Source organism: Pan troglodytes, chromosome 19 (genome assembly GCF_028858775.2).
Source record: "Pan troglodytes isolate AG18354 chromosome 19, NHGRI_mPanTro3-v2.0_pri, whole genome shotgun sequence".
Classification (NCBI taxonomy): domain Eukaryota; kingdom Metazoa; phylum Chordata; class Mammalia; order Primates; family Hominidae; genus Pan; species Pan troglodytes.
In genome coordinates, this window is record NC_072417.2 from 17,805,662 (window position 1) to 17,826,595 (window position 20,934).

Sequence of the window (20,934 nt, forward strand, 5' to 3'; positions counted from 1 at the left end):
TGGGTCCCGCCCCCGGGCCGCCACGTGACCGCCCCCGGCCCAACCCATTGGCCGGCGGCCCCTTTCCCCTCCCCCCTCCTCCCCTTTCCACCGGCCGCGGGAAATCAAACGGGCCGGTCGCGCCCCAACCGCCACCTGGCCTCTGCGGGAAGGGCGGGGCCGGGGCCGCAGCGCCAAGGTTGCCCCTAACGACCTGAGCGAGGGGCGGGAATCTGCAGCCTCGGTTCTGGCAGTGAGTAGCACCGCTCCCCTCCACCCTCGAGACCGACCTTGCCCGTATGCTGCCAGGTGCAGACGCCTTCCGGCCACCACTGCCCTTGGCACCCTCTCCCCACAGGATGGCCCTGCACACCCTGGGGCTGCGGGGTCCGCCCGCAGGATAGGCTGGAAAGCGCAGCAGAATGGATTTCCCGGCTCACACTTGCTCCCATGAGCCAGGACCCCCTACTTTTCTTTTTTCTTTATTTTTCTTTTCTTTTCTTTCCTTTTTTTTTTTTTTTTGAGACAGGTTCTCGCTCTGTCGCCCAGACTAGAGTGCAGTGGCGCGATCTCGGCTCGCTACAACCTCCGCCTCCCTGGTTCAAGCGATTCTCCTGCCTTGAGCCACCTCAAGGTGGCTCCCGGCCTGCCCCTACCTATGTTTGTATTGGAAACAAGGTTTACAAGTAGTACAATGCGCAATTCTTCGCTGAGTTTGTTTGTTTGTTTTGACACAAGGTCTCCCTCTGTCGCCCAGGCTGGAGCGCAGTGCGCGATCTGGGCTCACTGCAGCCTCTGCCTCCCGGGTTCAAGCGATTCTCCCTCCTCAGCCTCCTGAGTACCTGGAATTACAGGCATGCGCCACCACAACCTGGCTAATTTCTGTATTTTTAGTAGAGATGGGGTTTCACCATATTGGCCAGGCTGGTCTCGAACTCCTGACCTCTGGTGATCCGCCCGCCTCAGCCTCCCAAAGTGTTGGGATGACAGGGTAAGCCACCGTGCCCGGCCTTCGCTGAGTTTTGATCAATGTGTCCACCCATGTGGCCCATACCGACCGCTGCAGCCTCTGAGGTCTACCGCCCTAGACTGGCTTTGGGGTCTCTCACGTCTGTATGCCGGGGGCTGTGGTCTCCGGCCAGGCGTCAAGCTCCAGCGGACTCGAGGCCTTTTGCACATGAGGTTTCCTCTGCCGAAAACGCGCCTTCGTGTCTCAGGGTGGCTCTCTCCAAGTAGCAGCTTACGTGCCACTCTTCGCCATCACACCATTCCTTATTTTTCTAATGGCATTTTTGAAAATATGACATGATCCTGACCATTTGCTTATTTTATTTCCCTGCACACAGTGGGCTGTAAACTCCACAGCAGTAAGAGCCTTGTAGTTAAGCTGGACGCCTGCAGCAGTGCCTGGTACAACGTACACGTTCAATATTTATCGAATACATGAACGGCCCCCATTCCACAGATGAGAGGACTGAGGGGCAGTGCGAGGCTTGTACCAGGTTTCTCGGGAGCCTGGGAAGATTAAGAAAATGGGCCGGGCGCGGTGGCTCACGCCTGTAATCCCAGAAAAACGAGGCTCCAGCAGTATCTCCTCCCTAGGGCCGCCTCCCCCACCAGGGAGGACGCGGGTGCGCGTTGTATTTTTAGCCAGGGCAGCGCGCCCCGGGGCAGCACACGTGCCCCCAGGCGCTGCTGGGCAAGCCCCACGTGCGCTTCCCAAGGGCTGGCGTCCTCCGCGTCCCCTTCGCCGCCAGCTGCCCGCAGCAGCCGCAGTCGCCTCTCCCGGTCCCGGCGCGCCCTCTGCCGGCCGCTCCCGGAGGCCGCCGGATTCCGCTTCCTCGCTGACCCTCCACTCGCTATCGCCCGCCGCACCCCTCCGGCCCTTTCAGAGTTGAAGATTCTGATTTCCGGGGCATCGGGCACAGTGGACAGAAAAAGAGAAGAGACAAGAAAACAACTAAGTAGCAAGACGAGGCCGTGAAGCATACAAGAATGACCACTGGCCTTAGACTGTTAAGGACCGACTTACCCGTGCCTAGCCCTGAGCTCAAGAAATTGGAGAAGCCTAAGACCAAGACTGGGGAAGGCAGGCAAGAAACCTCACAGTGTGACCGCTGCAGCAAAAGAATCACATGGAAGGCGGAGCTCAGGAGTGGGCCAGTTAGCTACAGGCTGGAGGGTGAGAAGAGAGGACCTAGGAAGGGAAGCTGAACCTTTTTGTAGTAAGATTAAGAAAATGGCCAGGTGTGGTGGCTCACACCTGTAATCCCAGCATTTTGGGAGGCTGAGGCGGGTGGATCACCTGAGGTCAGGAATTCGGGACCAGCCTGGCTAACATGGTGAAACCCCATTTCTACTAAAAATACAAAAAATTAGCCGGGCGTGGTGGCGTGCACCTGTAATCCCAGCTGCCTGGGAGGCTGAAGCAGGAGAATCGCTTGAACCCAGAAGGCTGAGGCTGCAGTGAGCCAAGATCATGCCATTGCACTCCAGTTTGGGCAACAGGAGCGAAACTCCGCCTCAAAAAAAAAAAAAAGAAAGAAAGAAAGAAAAAGAAAATGGGGCGGGCGCGGTGGTTCACTCCTGTAATCCCAGCACTTTGGGATGAGGAGGCCGGTGGGTCACCTGTGGTCAGGACTTCGAGACCAGCCTGGCCAACATGGTGAAACCCCTGTCTCTACTAAAAATACAATAATTGGCCAGGCGCGGTGTCTCACGCCTGTAATCCCAGCACTTTGGGAGGCCGAGGCGAGTGGATCACAAGGTCAGGAGTTCCAGACCAGTCTGGCTAATATGGTGAAACCCCATCTCTACTAAAAAATACAGAAAATTGGCAGGGTGCGGTGGCTCATGCCTGTAATCCCAGCACTTTGGGAGGCCAAGACGGGCGGATCACGATGTCAGGAGATCGAGACCATCCTGACTAACACGGTGAAAACCCGTCTTTACTAAAAAAAAAAAATATATATATATATATATATATACAAAAAATTAGCCGGGTGTTGTGGCGGGCGCCTGTAGTCCCAGCTACTGGGGAGGCTGAGGCAGGAGAATGGCGTGAACCCGGGAGGCGGAGCTTGCAGTGAGCCGAGATAGCGCCACTGCACTCCAGCCTGGGCGACAGAGCGAGATGCCCTCTCAAAAAAAAAAAAAAAAAAAAAAAAATTAGCCCGGCATGGTGGTGCGCGCCTGTAATCCCAGCTACTCAGGAGGCTGAGGCAGGAGAATCGCTTGAACCCGGGAGGCAAAGGTTGCAGTGATTTCAGTTATCTGAGATTGCGCCACTGCACTTCAGCCTGGGCAACAGAGTGAGACTCTGCCAAAAAAAAAAAGTGGCCGGGCGCGGTGGTTCACACCTGTAATCCCAGCAATTTGGGAGGCCGAGGTGGGCGGATCACAAGGTCAGGAGATCCAGACCATCCTGGCTAACATGGTGAAACCCCGTCTCTACTACAAATACAAAAAATTAGCTGGGCGTGGTGGCAAGTGCCTGGAGTCCCAGCTACTCGGGAGGCTGAGGCAGGAGAATGGCGTGAACCCAGGAGACGGAGCTTGCAGTGAGCTGAGATCGCGCCACAGCACTCCAGCCTGGGCGACAGTGCGAGACTCCGTCTCAAAAAAATAAAAAAGAAAGAAAAGAAAAGAAGAGAAAATGTGAGGATGTGAGGAGACCAGAGGTGGGAGCATTGCAGGGAAATGTACTCCTGGCTGTTGAAACAACAGCTACACTGGCTATGTGCTCTCCATCCCCATGGAGGAGAATTCGCAGATACCACGGAGCGATGCAGCTCATTGTCCTCTTCAGTTGAAGGATTGGTGCATGTAATTTTCTTTTTTTTTTTTTCTGAGACGGAGTCTTGCCCTGTTGCCCAGGCTGGAATCCAGTGGTGCTATCTCCGCTCACTGCAAGCTCCACCCCCCAGGTTCATGCCATCCTCCTGCCTCAGCCTCCCCAGTAGCTGGGACTACAGGCGCCTGCCACCATGCCCGGCTAATTCTTTCATATTTTTAGTAGAGACGGGGTTTCACAGTGTTCGCCAGGATGGTCTCGATCTCCTGACGTGATCCGACCGCCTCAGCCTCCCAAAGTGCTGGGATTACAGGCGTGAGCCACTGCGCCCAGCCTTTCTTTTTCTTTTTTGAGACAGGGTCCCACTCTGTCACCCAGGCTGGAGTGCAGTGGCACAATCTCAGCTCACTACAGCCTCCACCTTGAAGGCTCAAGTGATCCTCCCATCTCAACCTCCCACCTGTAGTTAACTGGCCCACTCCTGAGCTGGGACTACAGGCACATGCCACCATGCCCGGATAATTTTTTTGAACTTTTTGTAGAGAGGGGGTTTCACCCTAGGTGAACTCCTGGGCTCAAGCCATTGCCCACCTTGGCCTTCCAAAGTGCTGGGATTACAGGTGTGAGCCACCAAGCCTGGCCATAATTTTCTGGTTATTTAAATATTTTTAAGTACTATAGATAACAAGGGCTCCAGGAATTTTAGTGAAAAGGCTTCCTTCTTTTTCTGTCGCTTCCTTTCCATTAGTTCCTGCTCACCTGAAGTGTTCTTTGCCTGACTGTTTTGTTCATTACTTAAAAACAAAAACAGGCTGGGTGCAGTGGCTCATGTTTGTAATCTCAGCACTTTGGGAGGCCAAGGCAGGAGAATTGCTTGAGCTCAGGAGTTCAAGACCAGCCTGGGCAACATAATGAGACCCCCGTCTTTTAAAAAAATACAAAAATTAACTGAAGGTGGTGACATGCACCTGTAGTCCCAGCTACCTGGGAGGCTGAGGTGGGAGGATTGCTTGAGCCTAGGAGGTCAGGGCTGCGGTGAGTGGTGATTGTGCCCCTGCAGTTTAGCCTGAGTGACAGAGTGACACCCTGTCTCAAAAAATAGAAATAAAAAACAGGCCGGGCGTGGTGGCTAATGCCTGTAATCCCAGCACTTTGGGAGGCCAAGGCGGGAGGATCACTTGAGGTCAGGAGTTCAAAACCAGCCTGATCAACATGGTGAAACCCCGCCTCTCATAAAAATATAAAAATTTAGCCAGGCATGGTGGCACATGCCTGTAATCCCAGCTACTCGGGATGCTGAGGCAGGAGAATTGCTTGATCCCGGGAGGCGGAGGTTGCAGTGAGCCGAGATCATGCCATTGCATTCCAGCCTGGGCAATAAGAGTGAAATTGCGTCTCAAAAAACAAAACAAAACAAAACAAAATCCTGCTTTCTCGACTATTGCCCTGTACCTCTCCATTATTTGAACAACAAATTTCCTGAAACCAGTCTTTGCTGTGTTTACTTCAACTTTCTTTCACAACCCACCAACCCAAATCTGGTTTCTGCCCCATCACTCCACTGCGACAGCTTCAGCAATGCCCCACTGTCCCTTCTCAGTTGAGACGTGCAGTGGATGGCTTTGGTTCCCTTTGGACTCCGTCAAATGAAGTGTTCCTGCCACAGCTTCCACAACCCAACCTTCCCTGTCACCTCACACCTCTCCTGTTATGCTTGTTCTCCTTCTCCAACCCCACTGTTTCCTAGGCCATGTTTTCCTGTCATCTCTTTTTTTTTGTTTTTTTGAGATACAGTCTCACTCTGTCACCCAGGCTGGAGTGCAGTGGCACGATCTCAGCCCACTGCAACCTCTGCCTCCTGTGTTCAAGTGAATTTCCTGCCTCAGCCTCCTGAGATAGAGTAGCTGGGATTTCAGGCACGCCCAGCTAATTTTTGTATTTTTAGTAGAGATGGAGTTTCACCATGATGGCCAGGCTGGTCTCGAACTCCTGACCTCAAGTGATCACCCACCTCGGCCTCCCAAACTGCCAGGATTATAGATGTGAGCCATCGCACCCAGACAACCCTTCTTTAGATTGGTCTATCCATTTCCCTGGCTTCGGTGACCACTTTCTGATGGCTCTCAAATTTGTGTCTCCACTCCTGAGTCCCTCCCACCTTCTGCCAGATGCCCAAGTCAGGGAGTCTCTCCAGCCAACAGCTCCTCAGGCTTCTGGAATTTGATGCATCCAAGTCTAAGCTTCTCTTTTTCCTCCCTCCGTTCTCCCTCCTCACTGGGTTTACGTCATCACCACTTATCCACAGTCATTTTGCGTAGAACAGTCTTCCTGGAGGCCCAGGTTTAGCACAATAAAGGTGAAGATTTGTGTGATCAAACTGAGATAATATTTGAACGATTGAAAAAATGGTGTCAGCTGAGTGCGGTGGCTCATGCCTGTAATCCCAAGACTTTTGGAGGCCAAGGTGGGAGGATTGCTTGAGCCCAGGAGTTTGAGATTAGCCTGGGCAACATAGAAAGACCCTGTCTCTACAAAAACTTTAAAAAAAAAATTAGCCAGATGTGGTGGTGCACCCTAGCTACTCAGGAGGCTGAGTTAGGAGGATCACTTGAGCCTGGGAAGTCCAAGCTGTGGTGGGCCCTCTTCACACCACTGCACTGTAGCCTGGGCAACAGAGTGAGACCCTGTCTCAAAAAAAAAAAAAAAAAAAAAAAGAAAGAAACAAAAGAAAAGATGATGTCACCTCTATCCCCTGGTGCCATCTACTCCCAGAAACTTTTCACTCCAACTTTTTTGTTGCAGCCCAAATCAGAGTTTACCTCTTCTCTGTCCTAATAACTACTCTCTTATTTCCCAACAGCAACAGTGTTTCATACCCACACTGTCCATCTTATCCTCTCACATTTACTTATTTATTTATTTATTTATTTTTGAGACGGAGTCTCGCTCTGTCACCCAGGCTGGAGTGCAGTGGCGCGATCTCGGCTCACTGCAAGCTCTGCCTCCCGGGTTCACGCCATTCTCCTGCCTCAGCCTCCTGAGTAGCTGGGACTACAGGCGCCCGCCGCCACCACGCCCAGCTAATTTTTTGTATTTTTAGTAGAGACGGGGTTTCACTGTGTTAGCCAGGATGGTCTTGATCTCCTGACCTCGTGATCCGCCCGCCTCGGCCTCCCAAAGTGCTGGGATTACAGCCGTGAGCCACCGCGCCCGGCTGGCACATTGATTGATTGATTGATTGATTGAGACAGAGTTTTGCTCTTGTTGCCCAGGCTGGAGTGCAGTGGCGCACTTTGGCTCACTGCAACCTCTGCCTCCTGGGTTCAAGTGATTCTCTTGCCTCAGCCTCGCAAGTAGCTGGGATTACAGGTGTGCACCACCATGCCTGGCTAATTTTTGTATCTTTAGTAGAGATGGGGTTTCGCCATGTTGGCCAGGCTGGCTTTAAACTCCTGACCTCAAGTGATCCGCCCACCTCGGCCTCCCAAAATGCTGGGATTACAGGCGTGAGCCACTGCGCTTGGCCACACATTTACTCTTTAGCTGCTGTTTCCACTGTCCTTCCCTCTTTGCAGGCTGGGCTAGCACTCTGTCAAAGCCTTGACATTTTCTCCAGCCTCTACCTCCTTGTCTTATCTGCTGTATGTTTTTGTGTGCATTTTCAATTTCCCTAAATAACATCTTGTTATAGATTTCGTTCTGATCTTATTTGCAGTTAGTACTATGTGGTTAAAATCCACCCATGCTCTATGATGACCAAAGCTATTGCTGCGCCAATGCTCTGCAGTATGAGTTGTGCCACATTTTACCTGCTCACAGTTCCACTGAGGAGCACCCATGGCACCTCCAATTCTCAACCACAACAAATAATATGGCAGTGAACTTTTTTTTTTTTCTGGGGTGCAGTGGCATGACCAGGGGTCACTCCAGTCTTGACCTCCTGTGCTCAAGTGATCCTCCCACCTCAGCCTCCTCACCTCAAGTGATCCGACTACAGGCTCATGCCACCATGCCTGACTAATTTTTTGTATTTTTAGTAGAGACAGGGTTTCACCATGTTGGCCAGGCTGGTCTCAAACTCCTGACCTCAAGCAATCCACCCATCTTGGCTTCCCAAAGTGCTGGGATTATAGGCGTGAACCACCGTGCCCGGCTAATTTTTTAATTTTTTAAGATGGAGTCTTGCTCTGTCGCCCAGGCTGGAGTGCAGTGGCGCAATCTCCGCTCACTACAAGCTCCACCTCCCAGGTTCACGCCATTCTCCTGCCTCAGCCTCCCGAGTAGCTGGGATTACAGGTGCCACCACCACGCCTGGCTAATTTTTTTTGGTATTTTTAGTAGAGATGGGATTTCACCGTGTTGGCTAGGCTGGTCTCGAACTCCTGACCTCATGATCCGCCCGCCTTGGCCTCCCAAAGTGCTGGGATTACAGGCGTGAGCCAGTGCGCCCGGCCGCCAGGATGCATCTTAAAAACACATTGCTTAGAGAAAAAGGGTAAGAAACAGGATGAGACATATACAACAGGCTGGGGGCGGTGGCTCACACTTATAATCCCAGCACTTTGGGAGGCCGAGGTGGGATGATTGTTTGCAGTCAGGAGTTTGAAACCCTCCTGGGCAACATAGGGAAACTCCGTCTCAACAAATAATTTAAAAAATTACCCAGGCATGGTGGCACACAGCTGTAGTCCCAGCTACTTGGGAGGGGCTGAGGTGGGAAGATTGCTTGGGCCTGGGAGGTCAAGGCTGCAGCGAGCTATGATCCTGCCACTGCACTCCAGCCTGGGTGACACAGCCAGACCCTGTCTCAAAAAAAAGCAAAAAAACATATACAATGATATGACATACATAAAAAGAATCATTCCCACAAACAACAAACCATGTCTCTCAGAGTATATCAAAACCAAAAGATGTGCAACATTGTAATTGCTTGTGGAGGAGCAGGGAAGTAAATGGGGTTGGGGGTGTTAAAAAAGCAAAAAATCAAGCAAACGTAGGAATGAATGAAATGTTCTATCCTGCTTAAAACTCTCCAGTGACTTCCCATTGAAAACTCATAGGTGAAGCTCAAGCCCTTTAGCTTAAATCTAAAGGCCCAAGATCTAACCCACTGCCACCCTACCCACCCAGGTCTCAAGCACTGCCTCCTGACCAGTCTTGCTGACATTGCTACATGTGGCTATTTCAGTTTAATTAAAATAAAATTTAAAATTCAGTTCCTAAGTCTCACCAGCCACATTTCAAAAGCTCAATAGCCATATGAGGCTCATGGATACTGTATTAGCACAAATAGAGAACATTTCCGCCCTCAAAGGTCTAGCAGACAGCACTACTATTCAACCAACTCTATTTTTTATTTTTATTTTTTTTGAGACAGGGTCTCATTCTGTCGCTCAGGCTGGAGTGCAGTGGCACAATCACGGCTCACTGCAGCCCTGACCTTCCCAGGCTCACATGATCCTCCCACCTCAGCCTCTGGAGTAGCTGGGACTACAGGTTTACACCACTACCCCCAGTTAATTTTTCTAGTTTTGGTAGAGACAGGTTTCATCATGTTGCCCAGGCTGGTGTCCAGCTCCCGGGCTCAAGTGATCCACCCACCCTGGCCTCCCCAAGTATTAGGATTATAGGCATGAGCCACCGTGCCTGGCTTCAACCATCTCTGTAAATCTCAGTACTCAGGATACTAAATCTTCTGTTCTAAAAGTTTCAGAAATCGTTTCCTATTTGAATTAATTTCACTGAGATTTCTTGAGTGCTTTCCTCTGACCATCTGGACTGGGAGACAAGTGCACCAGTAACTACCATGATAATCTCAGCGCTGGTTAGCAACTGCGTGAGTCACCTTCTGAAAATATTTCACATAGTTTACAATAAAATATGCATATTCCTTTATTTCTTCAACAAACATTTATTGAGCACCTACTGTGTGCCAGGTGCTAAAACGTGCTAAGGTATCGTAGTGAATTAGACATACAAGATCCCTGTGGCAGGCCGGGTGCAGTGGCTCATGCCTGTAATCCCAGCACTTTGGAAGGCCAAGGCGGGCAGACCATCAGAGGTCAGGAGTTTGAGACCAGCCTGATCTACATGGTGAAACCCTGTCTCTACTAAAAATACAAAAATTAGCTGGGCGTGGTGGTGCACGCCTGTAATCCCAGCTACTCAGGAGGCTGAGGCAGGAGAATCATTTGAACCTGGGAGGCGGAGGTTGCAGTGAGCCAAGATTGCACCACTGCACTCCAGCCTGGGTAACAGAGCGAGAGTCCTGTTGCTCAGGCTGGTCTTGAACTTCAGGCCTGAAGCAATCCTCCTGCCTCAGCCTCCAGAATAGCTGAGATTATAGGCATGAGCAACTATGCCTGGCAGTTTTCAATAATATCTGAATTCTAATCATGGTAAGTGGGTGTAGCCACAAGGAAGTAGGAAATAAATGTGTATGTCTTTAAGACAAGCTAGAACCCGATCAATTGTGTTTGAATTTTTTTCTTTTCTCTTTCTTTCTTTCTTTCTTTCTTTCTTTCTTTCTTTCTTTCTTTCTTTCTTTCTCTTTCTCTCTCTCTTTCTTTCTTTTTTTTTTTTTTTTTGATGAAGTTTCGCTCTTGTTGCCCAGGCTGGAGTGCAATGGTGCGATCTCGGCTCACCGCAACCTCCGCCTACCGGGTTGATTCTCCTGCCTCAGTCTTCCGAGTAGCTGAGATTACAGGCATGTGCCACCATGCCCAGCTAATTTTGTATTTTTAGTAGAGACAGGGTTTCTCCATGTTGGCCAGGCTGGTCTCGAACTCCTGACCTCAGATGATCCACCTGCCTCAGCCTCCCAAAGCGCTGGGATTACAGGCATGAGCCACAGCGCCCGGCCCGCCCTCCCTTCCCTCCCTCCCTCCATCGTCCCTCCCTCCCTCCCTTCTTTCTTTTTTTTTTTTTTTTTAAGACAGAGTTTCTCTCTTGTTGCCCAGGCTGGAGTGCAATGGCACAAGCTCAGCTCACTGCAACCTCCGCCTCCCGGGTTCAAGCAGTTCTCCTGCCTCAGCCTCCTGAGTAGCTGGGATTACAGGCATGTGCCACCATGCCTGGCTAATTTTTGTATTTTTAGTAGAGATGGGGTTTTGCCACATTGGCCAGGCTGGTCTCAAACTCCCGACCTCAGGTGATCTGCCCACCTCGACCTCCCAAAGTGCTGGGATTACCGGTGTGAGCCACAGTGCCTGGCCGAATCATTTCTCTCTGTTTTGTTTTGTGTGTGTGTTTTTTTTTCCTTGAGCCTCCCTAGTAGCTGAGATTACAGGCATGCGCCACCACACCTGGTTAATTTTTTTGTTTGTTTGTTTTCTTTTCTTTTTTTTTCTTTTTTTTTTGAGGTGGAGTCTCACTCTGTTGCCCAGGCTGGCCTGAGTGCAGTGGTAGGATCTTGGTTCTCTGCAACCTCTGAAGCCCGAGTTCAAGCAATTCTCCTGCCTCAGCCTCCTGAGTAGCTGGGATTACAGGCACCTGCCACTGCGCCTAGCTAATTTTTGTATTTTTAGTAGAGATGGGGTTTCACCATTTTGGCCAGGCTGGTTTTGAACTCCTGACCTTGTGATCCACCTGCCTCAGCCTCCCAAAGTGCTGGGATTATAGGCGTGAGCCACCTTGCCCGGCCGAATTATTTCTCAAGGAGGAAACTTCTTTTTTTTTTTTTTGAGACAGAGTCGCCCAGGCTGGAGTGCAGTGGTGCGATCTCAGCTCACTGCAACCTCCGCCTCCTGGGTTCAAGTGATTCTCCTGCCTCAGCCTCCTGAGTAGCTGTAACTACTGCCCGAGTAGCTGGAACTACTGGCACATGCCACCACGCCCGGCTAATTTTTTGTATTTTTAGTAGAAATGGGGTTTCACCGTGTTAGCCAGGATGGTCTCGATCTCCTGACCTCGTGATTCACCCACCTCGGCCTCCCAAAGTGCTGGGTTTACAGGCGTGAGCCACCGCGCCCGGCCCAAGAAGGAAACTTCTATGTGAACAGAAGAGAAATGCTCAATATATAAATTAGAAAGAAGGTCAGGCTAAGTGTGGTGGCTCACGCCTGTAATCCCAGCACTTCGGGAGGCCGAGGAGGGTGCATCACAAGGTCAGGAGTTCAAGATCAGCCTAGCCAAGATGATGAAACCCCGTCTCTACTAAAAATAGACAAATTAGCCAGGCGTGGTGGCAGGCACCTGTAATCCCAGCTACTCAGGAGGCCGAGGCAGGAGAATCGCTTGAACCCGAGAGGCGGAGGTTGCAGTGAGCGAGATCGTGCCACTGCACTCCAGCTCGAGTGACAGGGCAAGAATCCGTCTCAAAAAAAAAAAAAAAGTAATAATGCTGCTTTGAACATTTATGTACAACATTTCTGTTTTTTTCTTTTCTTCTTCTTTTTTTTTTTTTTTGACAGGGTTTTACTCTGTTACCCAGGCTGGAGTGCAGTGGTGTGATCACAGCTCACTACAGCCTTGAACTCCTAAGCTCAGGCAATCCTCCTGCTTCAGCCTCCCCAGTAGCTGGGACTACATGTACATATGACCACGCCTGGTTAATTTTTGTGTGTGTGTGATGGAGTTTTGCTCTCGTTGCCCAGGCTGGAGCACAACGGCATGATCTCGGCTCATTGCAACCTCTGCTTCAAGCTATTCTCCTGCCTCAGCCTCCTGAGTAGCTGGGATTACAGGCATGCGCCACCACCCTAGGCTAATTTTGTATTTTTAGTAGAGATGGGGTTTCTCCATGTTGGTCAGGCTGGTCTCAAACTCCCGACCTCAGGTGATCCACCCGTCTCAGCCTCCCAAAGTGTTGGGATTGCAGGCGTGAGCCACTGCGCCCAGCTATTCTAGATGTTTTCTAAGAGTGGAATCATAGAATATGTGACCTTTTGCATCTTGACTTTTTTCACTTAGCATAATGTTTTCCAATATTCATCCAGTTACAGCACGTACTTCATCTCTTTTTATGGCTAAATAATATTCCACTGTATAGATATACCACATTTTAAAAATTCATTCATCTATTGACAGACATTTGGGTTCTTTCCACCTTTTTTGCTACTGTGAATAACTGCTGCTAATGAACACTCACATGCCCGGATTTGCTTTTTTTTTTTTTTTGAGATGGAGTCTTGCTCTGTTGCCCAGGCTGGAGTGCAGTGGCGAGATCTCAGCTCACTGCAAGCTCCACCTCCCAGGTTTGCCATTCTCCTGCCTCAGCCTCCCAAATAGCTGGGATTACAGGCGCCCACCACCAGGCCCGGCTAATTTTTTTATTTTTAGTAGAGGCGGGGTGTCACCGTGTTAGCCAGGATGGTCTCCATCTCCTGACCTCATGAGCCGCCCGCCTCGGCCTCCCAAAGTGCTGGGATTACAGGCGTGAGCCACCGCACCCGGCCCGGATTTTCTTTGAGTACCTGTTTTTAATTCATTGGGAGTATATATACGTTGGAGTGGAATTGCTGGGTCACATGAACAATACATACTTTGCTTTGAGAAAAGCAGGTGTTGGACTTTTGAACAATGTACTCACAAAGTTGTTTGCGTTTTTTTGTTTTTGTTTTTGTTTGTTTTTTTTTTTACAAAGGAAAGGGCATGAATTTCAGAAAATTGAGGGGAAGTGGCTGGGGGTTAGCATAACAGGCTACACAAATGTAGTAATTCAATCTAGTGTTTGCAGTTCACATGTATCGTGTCACAAGATTTTTTTTTTTTCTTTTTTAAGAAACAGGTTCTCTGTTGCCCAGGCTCAAGTGCAGTGGTGGGGATTATAGCTCAATGAAGCCTCGAACTCCTAGACTCAAGCTATCCCTCCACCTCAGCCTCCCAAGAAAGAGTAGCTAGGTCTACAGGCACCAGCCACTGAGCTGAGCTTTTCTTGTTTTTGTTTTTTTAATTTTTTATTTGTAAAGATGGGCCGTTGTTATGTTGCCCAGTCTGGTCTGTAACTGCTAGCCTCACGGGAGCCTCCCACCTTGACCTCCCAAAAAGCTAAGACTACAGGTATGAGCCACTATGCCCAACCCATGTTGCAGAATTTTTGCAACGTCCTGAAAAATTGGGAAGTTCAGGCATCATTATTATTCTCATTTTATGGGAAGAAAATTAAGGCAGAGCTATCTGAAGTAATTCCTTAAAGACACAAAAGAAGGATGAGATCCCAAGATCTTTGGTCGCTTGTTTCTGTCTTTTTTTTTTTTTTTTTTTTTTTGAGATGGCGTATTGCTCTGTCGTGCAGGCTGGAGTGCATTGGCGAGATCTCGGCTCACTGCAATCTCCACCTTCTGGGTTCAAGCGATTCTCCTGCCTCAGCCTCCTGAGTAGCTGGGATTACAGGCACGCTCCACCACGCACGGCTAATTTTTGTATTTTTAGTGGGGACGGGGTTTCACCATGTTGGCCAGGTTGGTCTGGAACTCCTGACCCAAGTGATCTGCTCGCCTTGGCCTCCCAAAGTGCTGGGATTACAGGTGTGAGCCACTGCGCCTGGCCGCTTGTTTCAGTCTTGTTATCCAACAAGGCAGCCATGAAGGTAGTGCAAGAAACCCAGGAATTGGAAGAAGACTACGAAGTTTCGGGAAAAGTGAAATGGGGGGCGGAGAGAGGGAGGGCAAAGAAAATAAAGTTGGGAAGATAGCTCCTCTCCAGCTTCATGGTCTCCTATGATTAAGACAATGTCAATGTAATCTAACATACCACTTTTTTTTTTTTTTTTTTTTTGAGACAGTCTCTCGCTGTGTCTCCTAGGCTGGAGTGCAGTGGTGCGATGTCGGCTAACTGCAACCTCCGCCTCCTGGGTTCAAGCGATTCTCCTGCCTCTGCCTCCCGAGTAGCTGGTACAGGCGCCCACCTCCACGCCCGGCTAATTTTTTTGTATTTTCAGTAGAGACGAGGGTTTCACTACGTTGGCCAGGCTGGTCTTGAACTCCTGACCTTGTGATCCGCCCGCCTCGGCCTCCCAAAGTGCTGGGATTACAAGCGTGAGCCACCGCTCCCGGCCTACCACTATTTTATTTTATTTATGTATTATTTATTTATGTTTTTGAGACTTGAGTTTCGCTCTTGTTGCCCAGGCTGGAGTGCAATGGCGCAATCTCGGCTCACGGCAACCTCCACAGGAGAAGCGATTCTCCTGTCCCAGCCTCCCGAGTAGCTGGGATTACAGGCATGCGCCGCCACGCCCGGCTAATTTTGTATTTTTAGTAGAGACGGGGTTTCTCCATGTTGGTCAGGCTGGTCTCGAACTCCCGACCTCAGGTGATCCGCCCGCCTCGGCCTCCCAGAGTGCTGGGATTACAGGTGTCAGCCACCGCGCCTGGCCCACCACTCATTTTTATAGACAATTTTTTCTAAGGGACCTCGTAGACAATACTTTGGGGAACCGCAGAGCACAGTTGGGGAAAACACAGTAATACCATCTAAGTTTCTTTACTGAGGACCTCATAGCCGAATGGCCTCTATGGATGCCATAGAGACCAATACGGACTGAGGGTTTAAAGAAGATGGTGTCCGCCGCAGGACCGCTCTATCTTCTCTGGTGAACTCTATGGCAGAGCATAGGCATTCGATTTAGAGAAGTGAAGCCGAGATGGGTGGGAACCCGACCACACTAGCGCGCTAGAAGAGTGGGGCGGAAAGACATCTCCCGCGCATGTGTGGAACTGGGGGGACTGATTCCAAGACAAGGCGCCCACCCCACAGAGCAAGTTTTCTGAAACGTGTGAGTCGTTTAAGTCCAGTTAAAGCCGAGGTGGGGCGTATCCTGAGACGCATGCGTTCTAGACGAGACAAGTGATCTAGCGGCGTGGTCTTTTCAACGCCTGGCGTACAGACGGCGTCTGAGGTGGAAGGGGTTGTTTAGGATTCCAAACACGCATGCGTTCTGAGACCCAGGCGTTTCCTTTAGAGGGTGTGGAGTGCAGGGCTCCTTATTGCGCAGGCGCAAGGACTGCCCGGTAGGACGAGCGGTCTATCAAGGGGAGGGAAGATGAGGTTGAAGAGATTAAAAAACCGGGTGCGCCTGCGCGTTGCAGATTGGTTGAAAACGCTCAGGGTTTGTGAGGGGCGGGGTCACGTATGCGCGTCATTGGACGGGTAGGTGGGAGGGAGGGTGGAGATGGGGAGGGTGTGTGCGCTTGCGCAGTGCGGGGGTGGAGGGCGGAGGAGATAGATAGCACGCTTGCGCGGCTGTCATAGGGCTGCTTGGTTGGTCAGTGGGGAGTCGGCGCCTGCGTACTAAGACCCGTGTGCAGCAGCGGCGGCGGCGGTAGAGGCGGCGGCGGCGGCGGCAGCGGGCTCGGAGGCAGCGGTTGGGCTCGCGGCGAGCGGACGGGGTCGAGTCAGTGCGTTCGCGCGAGGTGAGAGCGGGCAGGGCGCGTGTGCGCGGTACCTTGGCTTGGGCCTGGGAGAAGATGGAACTGCGCGGGGGTCGGGGAGGGGGCAGAGGGGAGCGGCGGCCGCCGCCGCACGGGTTCGGCCAGAGAGCGGCGCGAGGTGAGGAGAGGCGCGGGCGCGCGCCCCGGTTGGCGCGCGGGGTGACGGTTGGGGTTGGCCCGGTGACGTTGGAGCGACGCAGGGCGGGGGACGGCGAGCCGCGAGGCAGCCACGCGGGAGAGGCCGCCAGGCGGCCACGCCGGGGCGAGGGCCAGGGGCCAGATCGGCCCACCGGGGCAAGGGTACCTGGGCCGTTGAGGACCCGGCTCAGCGCGGCCACGTGAGGTGGGGGAGGGGGCTATTCGGTGAGAGGGCATGATGGGGGGGGGGGGTTGGCGGACGGCCGGGGGGAGGGGAGGCGGCGTGGCTCCGGCCTGGCGCAGTCTGTGAGGAGGGGGCGGCCGCGGCACCGGAAGTGCCCCCCACGGGAGGCTGCTCTCGGGGTCGCAGGCCGCATGGCCAAGCGTGGACCGGGGCCGCATGGCAGCGCGGGGACCCCTCCCCCCAGGTCCCGGCCACCGGAAGCCCGGAACGGCCACATGGTCGGCAGGAGCCGGCAGCCCCTAGCGCGGGGAGAGCTAGTCCTCGCGGGGGTTCCGAGGGGGCCTGAGATTTTGAGGAGTGGGAGAAGCCGGAGGCTCGGGTCCTAATCACCCCAGAGGGCCTGCTGCAGGCATATGTTAGCGCTTCCCAACCTCAAGGGCCCCAGGAGCTTTCCTGAAAAACCCTCCTGTGAAGTGTGGCGGTCAGCCAGGTGTAAGTGGCACCCCTTCGAGCTGGGAGGCCGGAGAAATGGGGAAACAGGGCGTTTGGACAGGAGCCCAACTTTTCTGTCGGCCCGGGTGGACAGCGCCTAAAAGCCTCAGGCAGATGAGTTTCCCACCGTGATAGGCGTTCTTCACCTTGTCACTGTCTTCCTGTTGTAACTGGTTTGGGAGTTCCACGGTTTCGAAGTCCTTAACTCTACTAGCCTAGTATGATTTTCTACTACTCACTACTACCAACCTTTTGCTTTCATTTTATTGTCATTCACCACCCCCCCACCTCTCCCACTTTCTACTGACTGTACTGGCCCGGCCTGAAAAGCCGACAGGACAGATGCATCCTGGGAAAAGTGGGAGGGCCTTCCAGGAGAGGCTGGGTTCCTGGGTTCTCTTTGGGAACCAAGATCGAGGTGTTTGGCAGGGGAATCATTTCGGAAACAACTTTGCTTTCTCCCCCTTGGCTTGTTGCAAGTGCATGTTGGCGAGGCGGGAATCCCCCAAAGAGGCCTTGTGGTTTCCTGTAGCAGTGACTGGTTTGTGTGTGGATGGGGGGGGGGGCAGTGTAACAGATGGGTGGGGCCTTGTCCTCCGGTCTCCACCCTCCCCCCCCCAATTAGCCCTGCCCTTTTGCTGGATCATAGCTGCTCACCTAATTATAGCCCTGGCTATATGTGGGGAAGAGGGGTGGTTGGTTTCAGTGGCAAGTAACACCTGAGTCCTCCCCCCTCCCAGGAAGTAGGCCTTTTCTCATCTCTGAGATTTGACATTCCAGCTCCCTAGAGCCTTCCTTTCCCAAGCCACCACTTTAGCTTTGATTTATGGGGGAGAAACCAGCTATTCCACCCTCCCATACACACACCAGTTCTTGAGTATATTTGAGCCCAGTCAGTATTTTAAGTTCAGGAACTTTGACTTTATTTTAGGTGGGTAATGGAATAAAGAGTTGGGAAAATGTTTCTAGAGAGAAATGGGATAGATTGGAGGTCCTGTTGACCTCCATACTTATTCACTTCAGTTCTCTTCTTGGCTCTAGTTGGAATCGAAGCCTCTTAAAATGGCAGATGACTTGGACTTCGAGACAGGAGATGCAGGGGCCTCAGCCACCTTCCCAATGCAGTGCTCAGCATTACGTAAGAATGGCTTTGTGGTGCTCAAAGGCCGGCCATGTAAGATCGTCGAGATGTCTACTTCGAAGACTGGCAAGCACGGCCACGCCAAGGTTAGAATTTCACCTCCGCATCTTGCCTTCCCCATGCCTCCAGTATCTTTGGCGCTCCCAGCAGCAAGCTGCCAACAGTGCTGACTTTCCTTTAATTCTGCTTTTACTGTCTGATTGTTTTTGTTTAGCGCTCAGCCTTCATACTCATTCAGACAACTACACCTGCTCCCCAGTCTTCAGCCTCTTCTGTGGTTACCCTTCTGTCCCCGCATCATTCTCTGGCAGTCCCTCCGTTTCTCCAGCTTTGTGCCAATCTCTTCAATTCATAGGCCTTTATGCTCTAGCTATTCAGTTGCTCCTTCCTTATTCTTGGTTTTCACTTTTTCTTTCTTCCCTTGAGCCGTTGTTAAGTGGTTGCTTCCATCACGTTGCCCAGGGTTTCTCCAATTCTACGCCTTCCCCTGGAGGGACTCCTGCGTCAGTTCTGAGCTTTCAGGTCACCTTGCTGCTTCGTTCCCCAGTTCTAGCTTTCCCTTTGGAACTCTGACGCAGGATCAAACTGCCCCTACCTGCCCCATCCCACTCTCCTTGGGTTCCTTGAGCCTCCATGCTTTCATGGGTTTTAACATTCTTGCTAGCACTTCCCTTATCACCTCAGACTTTTCCTGTCTCTTTAGAATTTCAACCTGATTCGTTCTTGTTGAATTTCTTGTGGCGTTTTTCCTTAATCAGTTTTTCCATCTTTTGACTTGACATTGATCTTGGATTATTCTCTAGTGTCTAGATCCCTCTCTGTGCTCTTCTGGCTTCCTTATTTTCTAGCTACATAGTTATTTCTGATCTCCCTGCAAGTCCTTTTCTTCAGCTCTTTCACATTTCTTAGTTTCTTATCCTTTCCCTTCTACCTTCCTTATTCCCCAGTTTCTCAGCTCCTTCTCCTGGTGTCCGGAAAACTCTTCGAAACTTTTACTCAGACTCCTCCCACTCCCCTAGACTCTTAGCATCTTATCTTTTATCAAGGTAACTGTCTTCTCCAAGCCTGCCATGCAGTTTTCTATTGTGCTGTCAACCCCAATCTCAACGGTGGTTTTTTAGCATCTGTTTTTTTTCTTTAAGAGGCTTTACTGTTTCTTGAGTTGACTGGTTCAATTCCAACACTCCAGTCTTTGCCCCAACAATGTAGTCTGAGTTCCCTCATCAGGCAAGGTCAATTTGAGCCTTTATTTCCTCCGTTTTAGAGTTTGGTTGGGTTTCTCTTTGTGATGCATACATACAGGTCCATCTGGTTGGTATTGACATCTTTACTGGGAAGAAATATGAAGATATCTGCCCGTCAACTCATAATATGGATGTCCCCAACATCAAAAGGAATGACTTCCAGGTACGTAGATGGTCTGGATGATGGGTTAGCGGTTTATGGTGGAGGGAGGGGTTGGGGGATAGGGACTGACCAGGAGAGCTTGTGCTGGGAGAGAGGAGGGAAATGGCAGGAGAGGGTGTTTGGTATTAGTTTGCTATCAGTCCAGTTTGTCTATCAGAGCCTTTACTGTCATGTCAGCCTCCCTGGGCCTACTACCTTCAGCCTCCTTCCCTATCTGCCCCCAGCTGATTGGCATCCAGGATGGGTACCTATCACTGCTCCAGGACAGCGGGGAGGTACGAGAGGACCTTCGTCTTCCTGAGGGAGACCTTGGCAAGGAGATTGAGCAGAAGTACGACTGTGGAGAAGAGATCCTGGTATGGTGCCTCCCTCCCTGCTTTTGTGCTTAGCTTTGTTCTGTACGTTTCTTCCTGAGCTCAGACATCTCCTGGCTATCCCTCTTGCTTCTCCAGATCACGGTGCTGTCTGCCATGACAGAGGAGGCAGCTGTTGCAATCAAGGCCATGGCAAAATAACTGGCTCCCAGGTGAGTGTGACAAATCCCTCACTGTCCCCTTCACATTTTGTTGTCCTCAGCAGAGCTGCTGTCGTCTTAATTGTTTCAGGCTTACTTTCTGCCCCTAGCCTGGCCCTGTCCTCCCTATCCTTCCTGTTGAAGGTATTATCCTGTCTTACTAATTTCTCTCTCCTACCTAGGGTGGCGGTGGTGGCAGCAGTGATCCTCTGAACCTGCAGAGGCCCCCTCCCCGAGCCTGGCCTGGCTCTGGCCTGGTCCTAGGCTGGACTCCTCCTAAACAATTTATTTGACGTTTTATTTTGGTTTTCCCCACCCCCTCAATCTGTCGGGGAGCCCCTGCCCTTCACCTAGCTCCCTTGGCCAGGAGCGAGCGAAGCTGTGGCCTTGGTGAAGCTGCCCTCCTCTTCTCCCCTCACACTACAGCCCTGGTGGGGGAGAAGGGGGTGGGTGCTGCTTGTGGTTTAGTCTTTTTTTTTTTTTTAATTCAATCTGGAATCAGAAAGCGGTGGATTCTGGCAAATGGTCCTTGTGCCCTCCCCACTCATCCCTGGTCTGGTCCCCTGTTGCCCATAGCCCTTTACCCTGAGCACCACCCCAACAGACTGGGGACCAGCCCCCTCGCCTGCCTGTGTCTCTCCCCAAACCCCTTTAGATGGGGAGGGAAGAGGAGGAGAGGGGAGGGGACCTGCCCCCTCCTCAGGCATCTGGGAGGGCCCTGCCCCCATGGGCTTTACCCTTTCCTGCGGGCTCTCTCCCCGACACATTTGTTAAAATCAAACCTGAATAAAACTACAAGTTTAATATGAAGCCCCCAACTCAGCTGCTTATTTGAATTAAATGGGTATATTTGGAAGCCACAAAAAGACTGAACTCTGCCACTGAGTTCACTGGAACCCGCTGTCTATCACTTTG

At 51.5% G+C, this 20,934-nt stretch overlaps 1 protein-coding gene across 10 annotated transcripts; it reads left to right on the top strand.

Annotated features, from left to right (window-relative positions):
• Window positions 1–88: 88 nt before the first annotated feature.
• Window positions 89–20,829, top strand: EIF5A (eukaryotic translation initiation factor 5A). 10 transcript variants are annotated; one of them, XM_054670812.2, is made up of 6 exons: window positions 89–232; window positions 17,999–18,184; window positions 19,401–19,505; window positions 19,730–19,861; window positions 19,958–20,031; window positions 20,202–20,829. In XM_054670812.2, exons 2-5 carry the CDS (start codon window positions 18,020–18,022, stop codon window positions 20,018–20,020), a joined length of 465 nt encoding a protein of 154 aa, XP_054526787.1. In that variant the 5' UTR covers window positions 89–232; window positions 17,999–18,019; the 3' UTR covers window positions 20,021–20,031; window positions 20,202–20,829. The 10 variants fall into 10 exon arrangements, with proteins under 10 accessions (XP_054526787.1, XP_024205973.1, XP_016786919.1 ...); XM_016931430.3 differs by lacking the exon at window positions 89–232 and adding an exon at window positions 15,330–15,488; XM_016931431.3 differs by lacking the exon at window positions 89–232 and adding an exon at window positions 15,854–16,125.
• The last annotated feature ends 105 nt before the right edge of the window (window positions 20,830–20,934 follow it).

Bases quoted from the DNA above. Each gene is read 5' to 3' on its own strand.
- EIF5A (XM_024350205.3), top strand. From the start codon at position 18,027: ATGACTTGGACTTCGAGACAGGAGATGCAGGGGCCTCAGCCACCTTCC.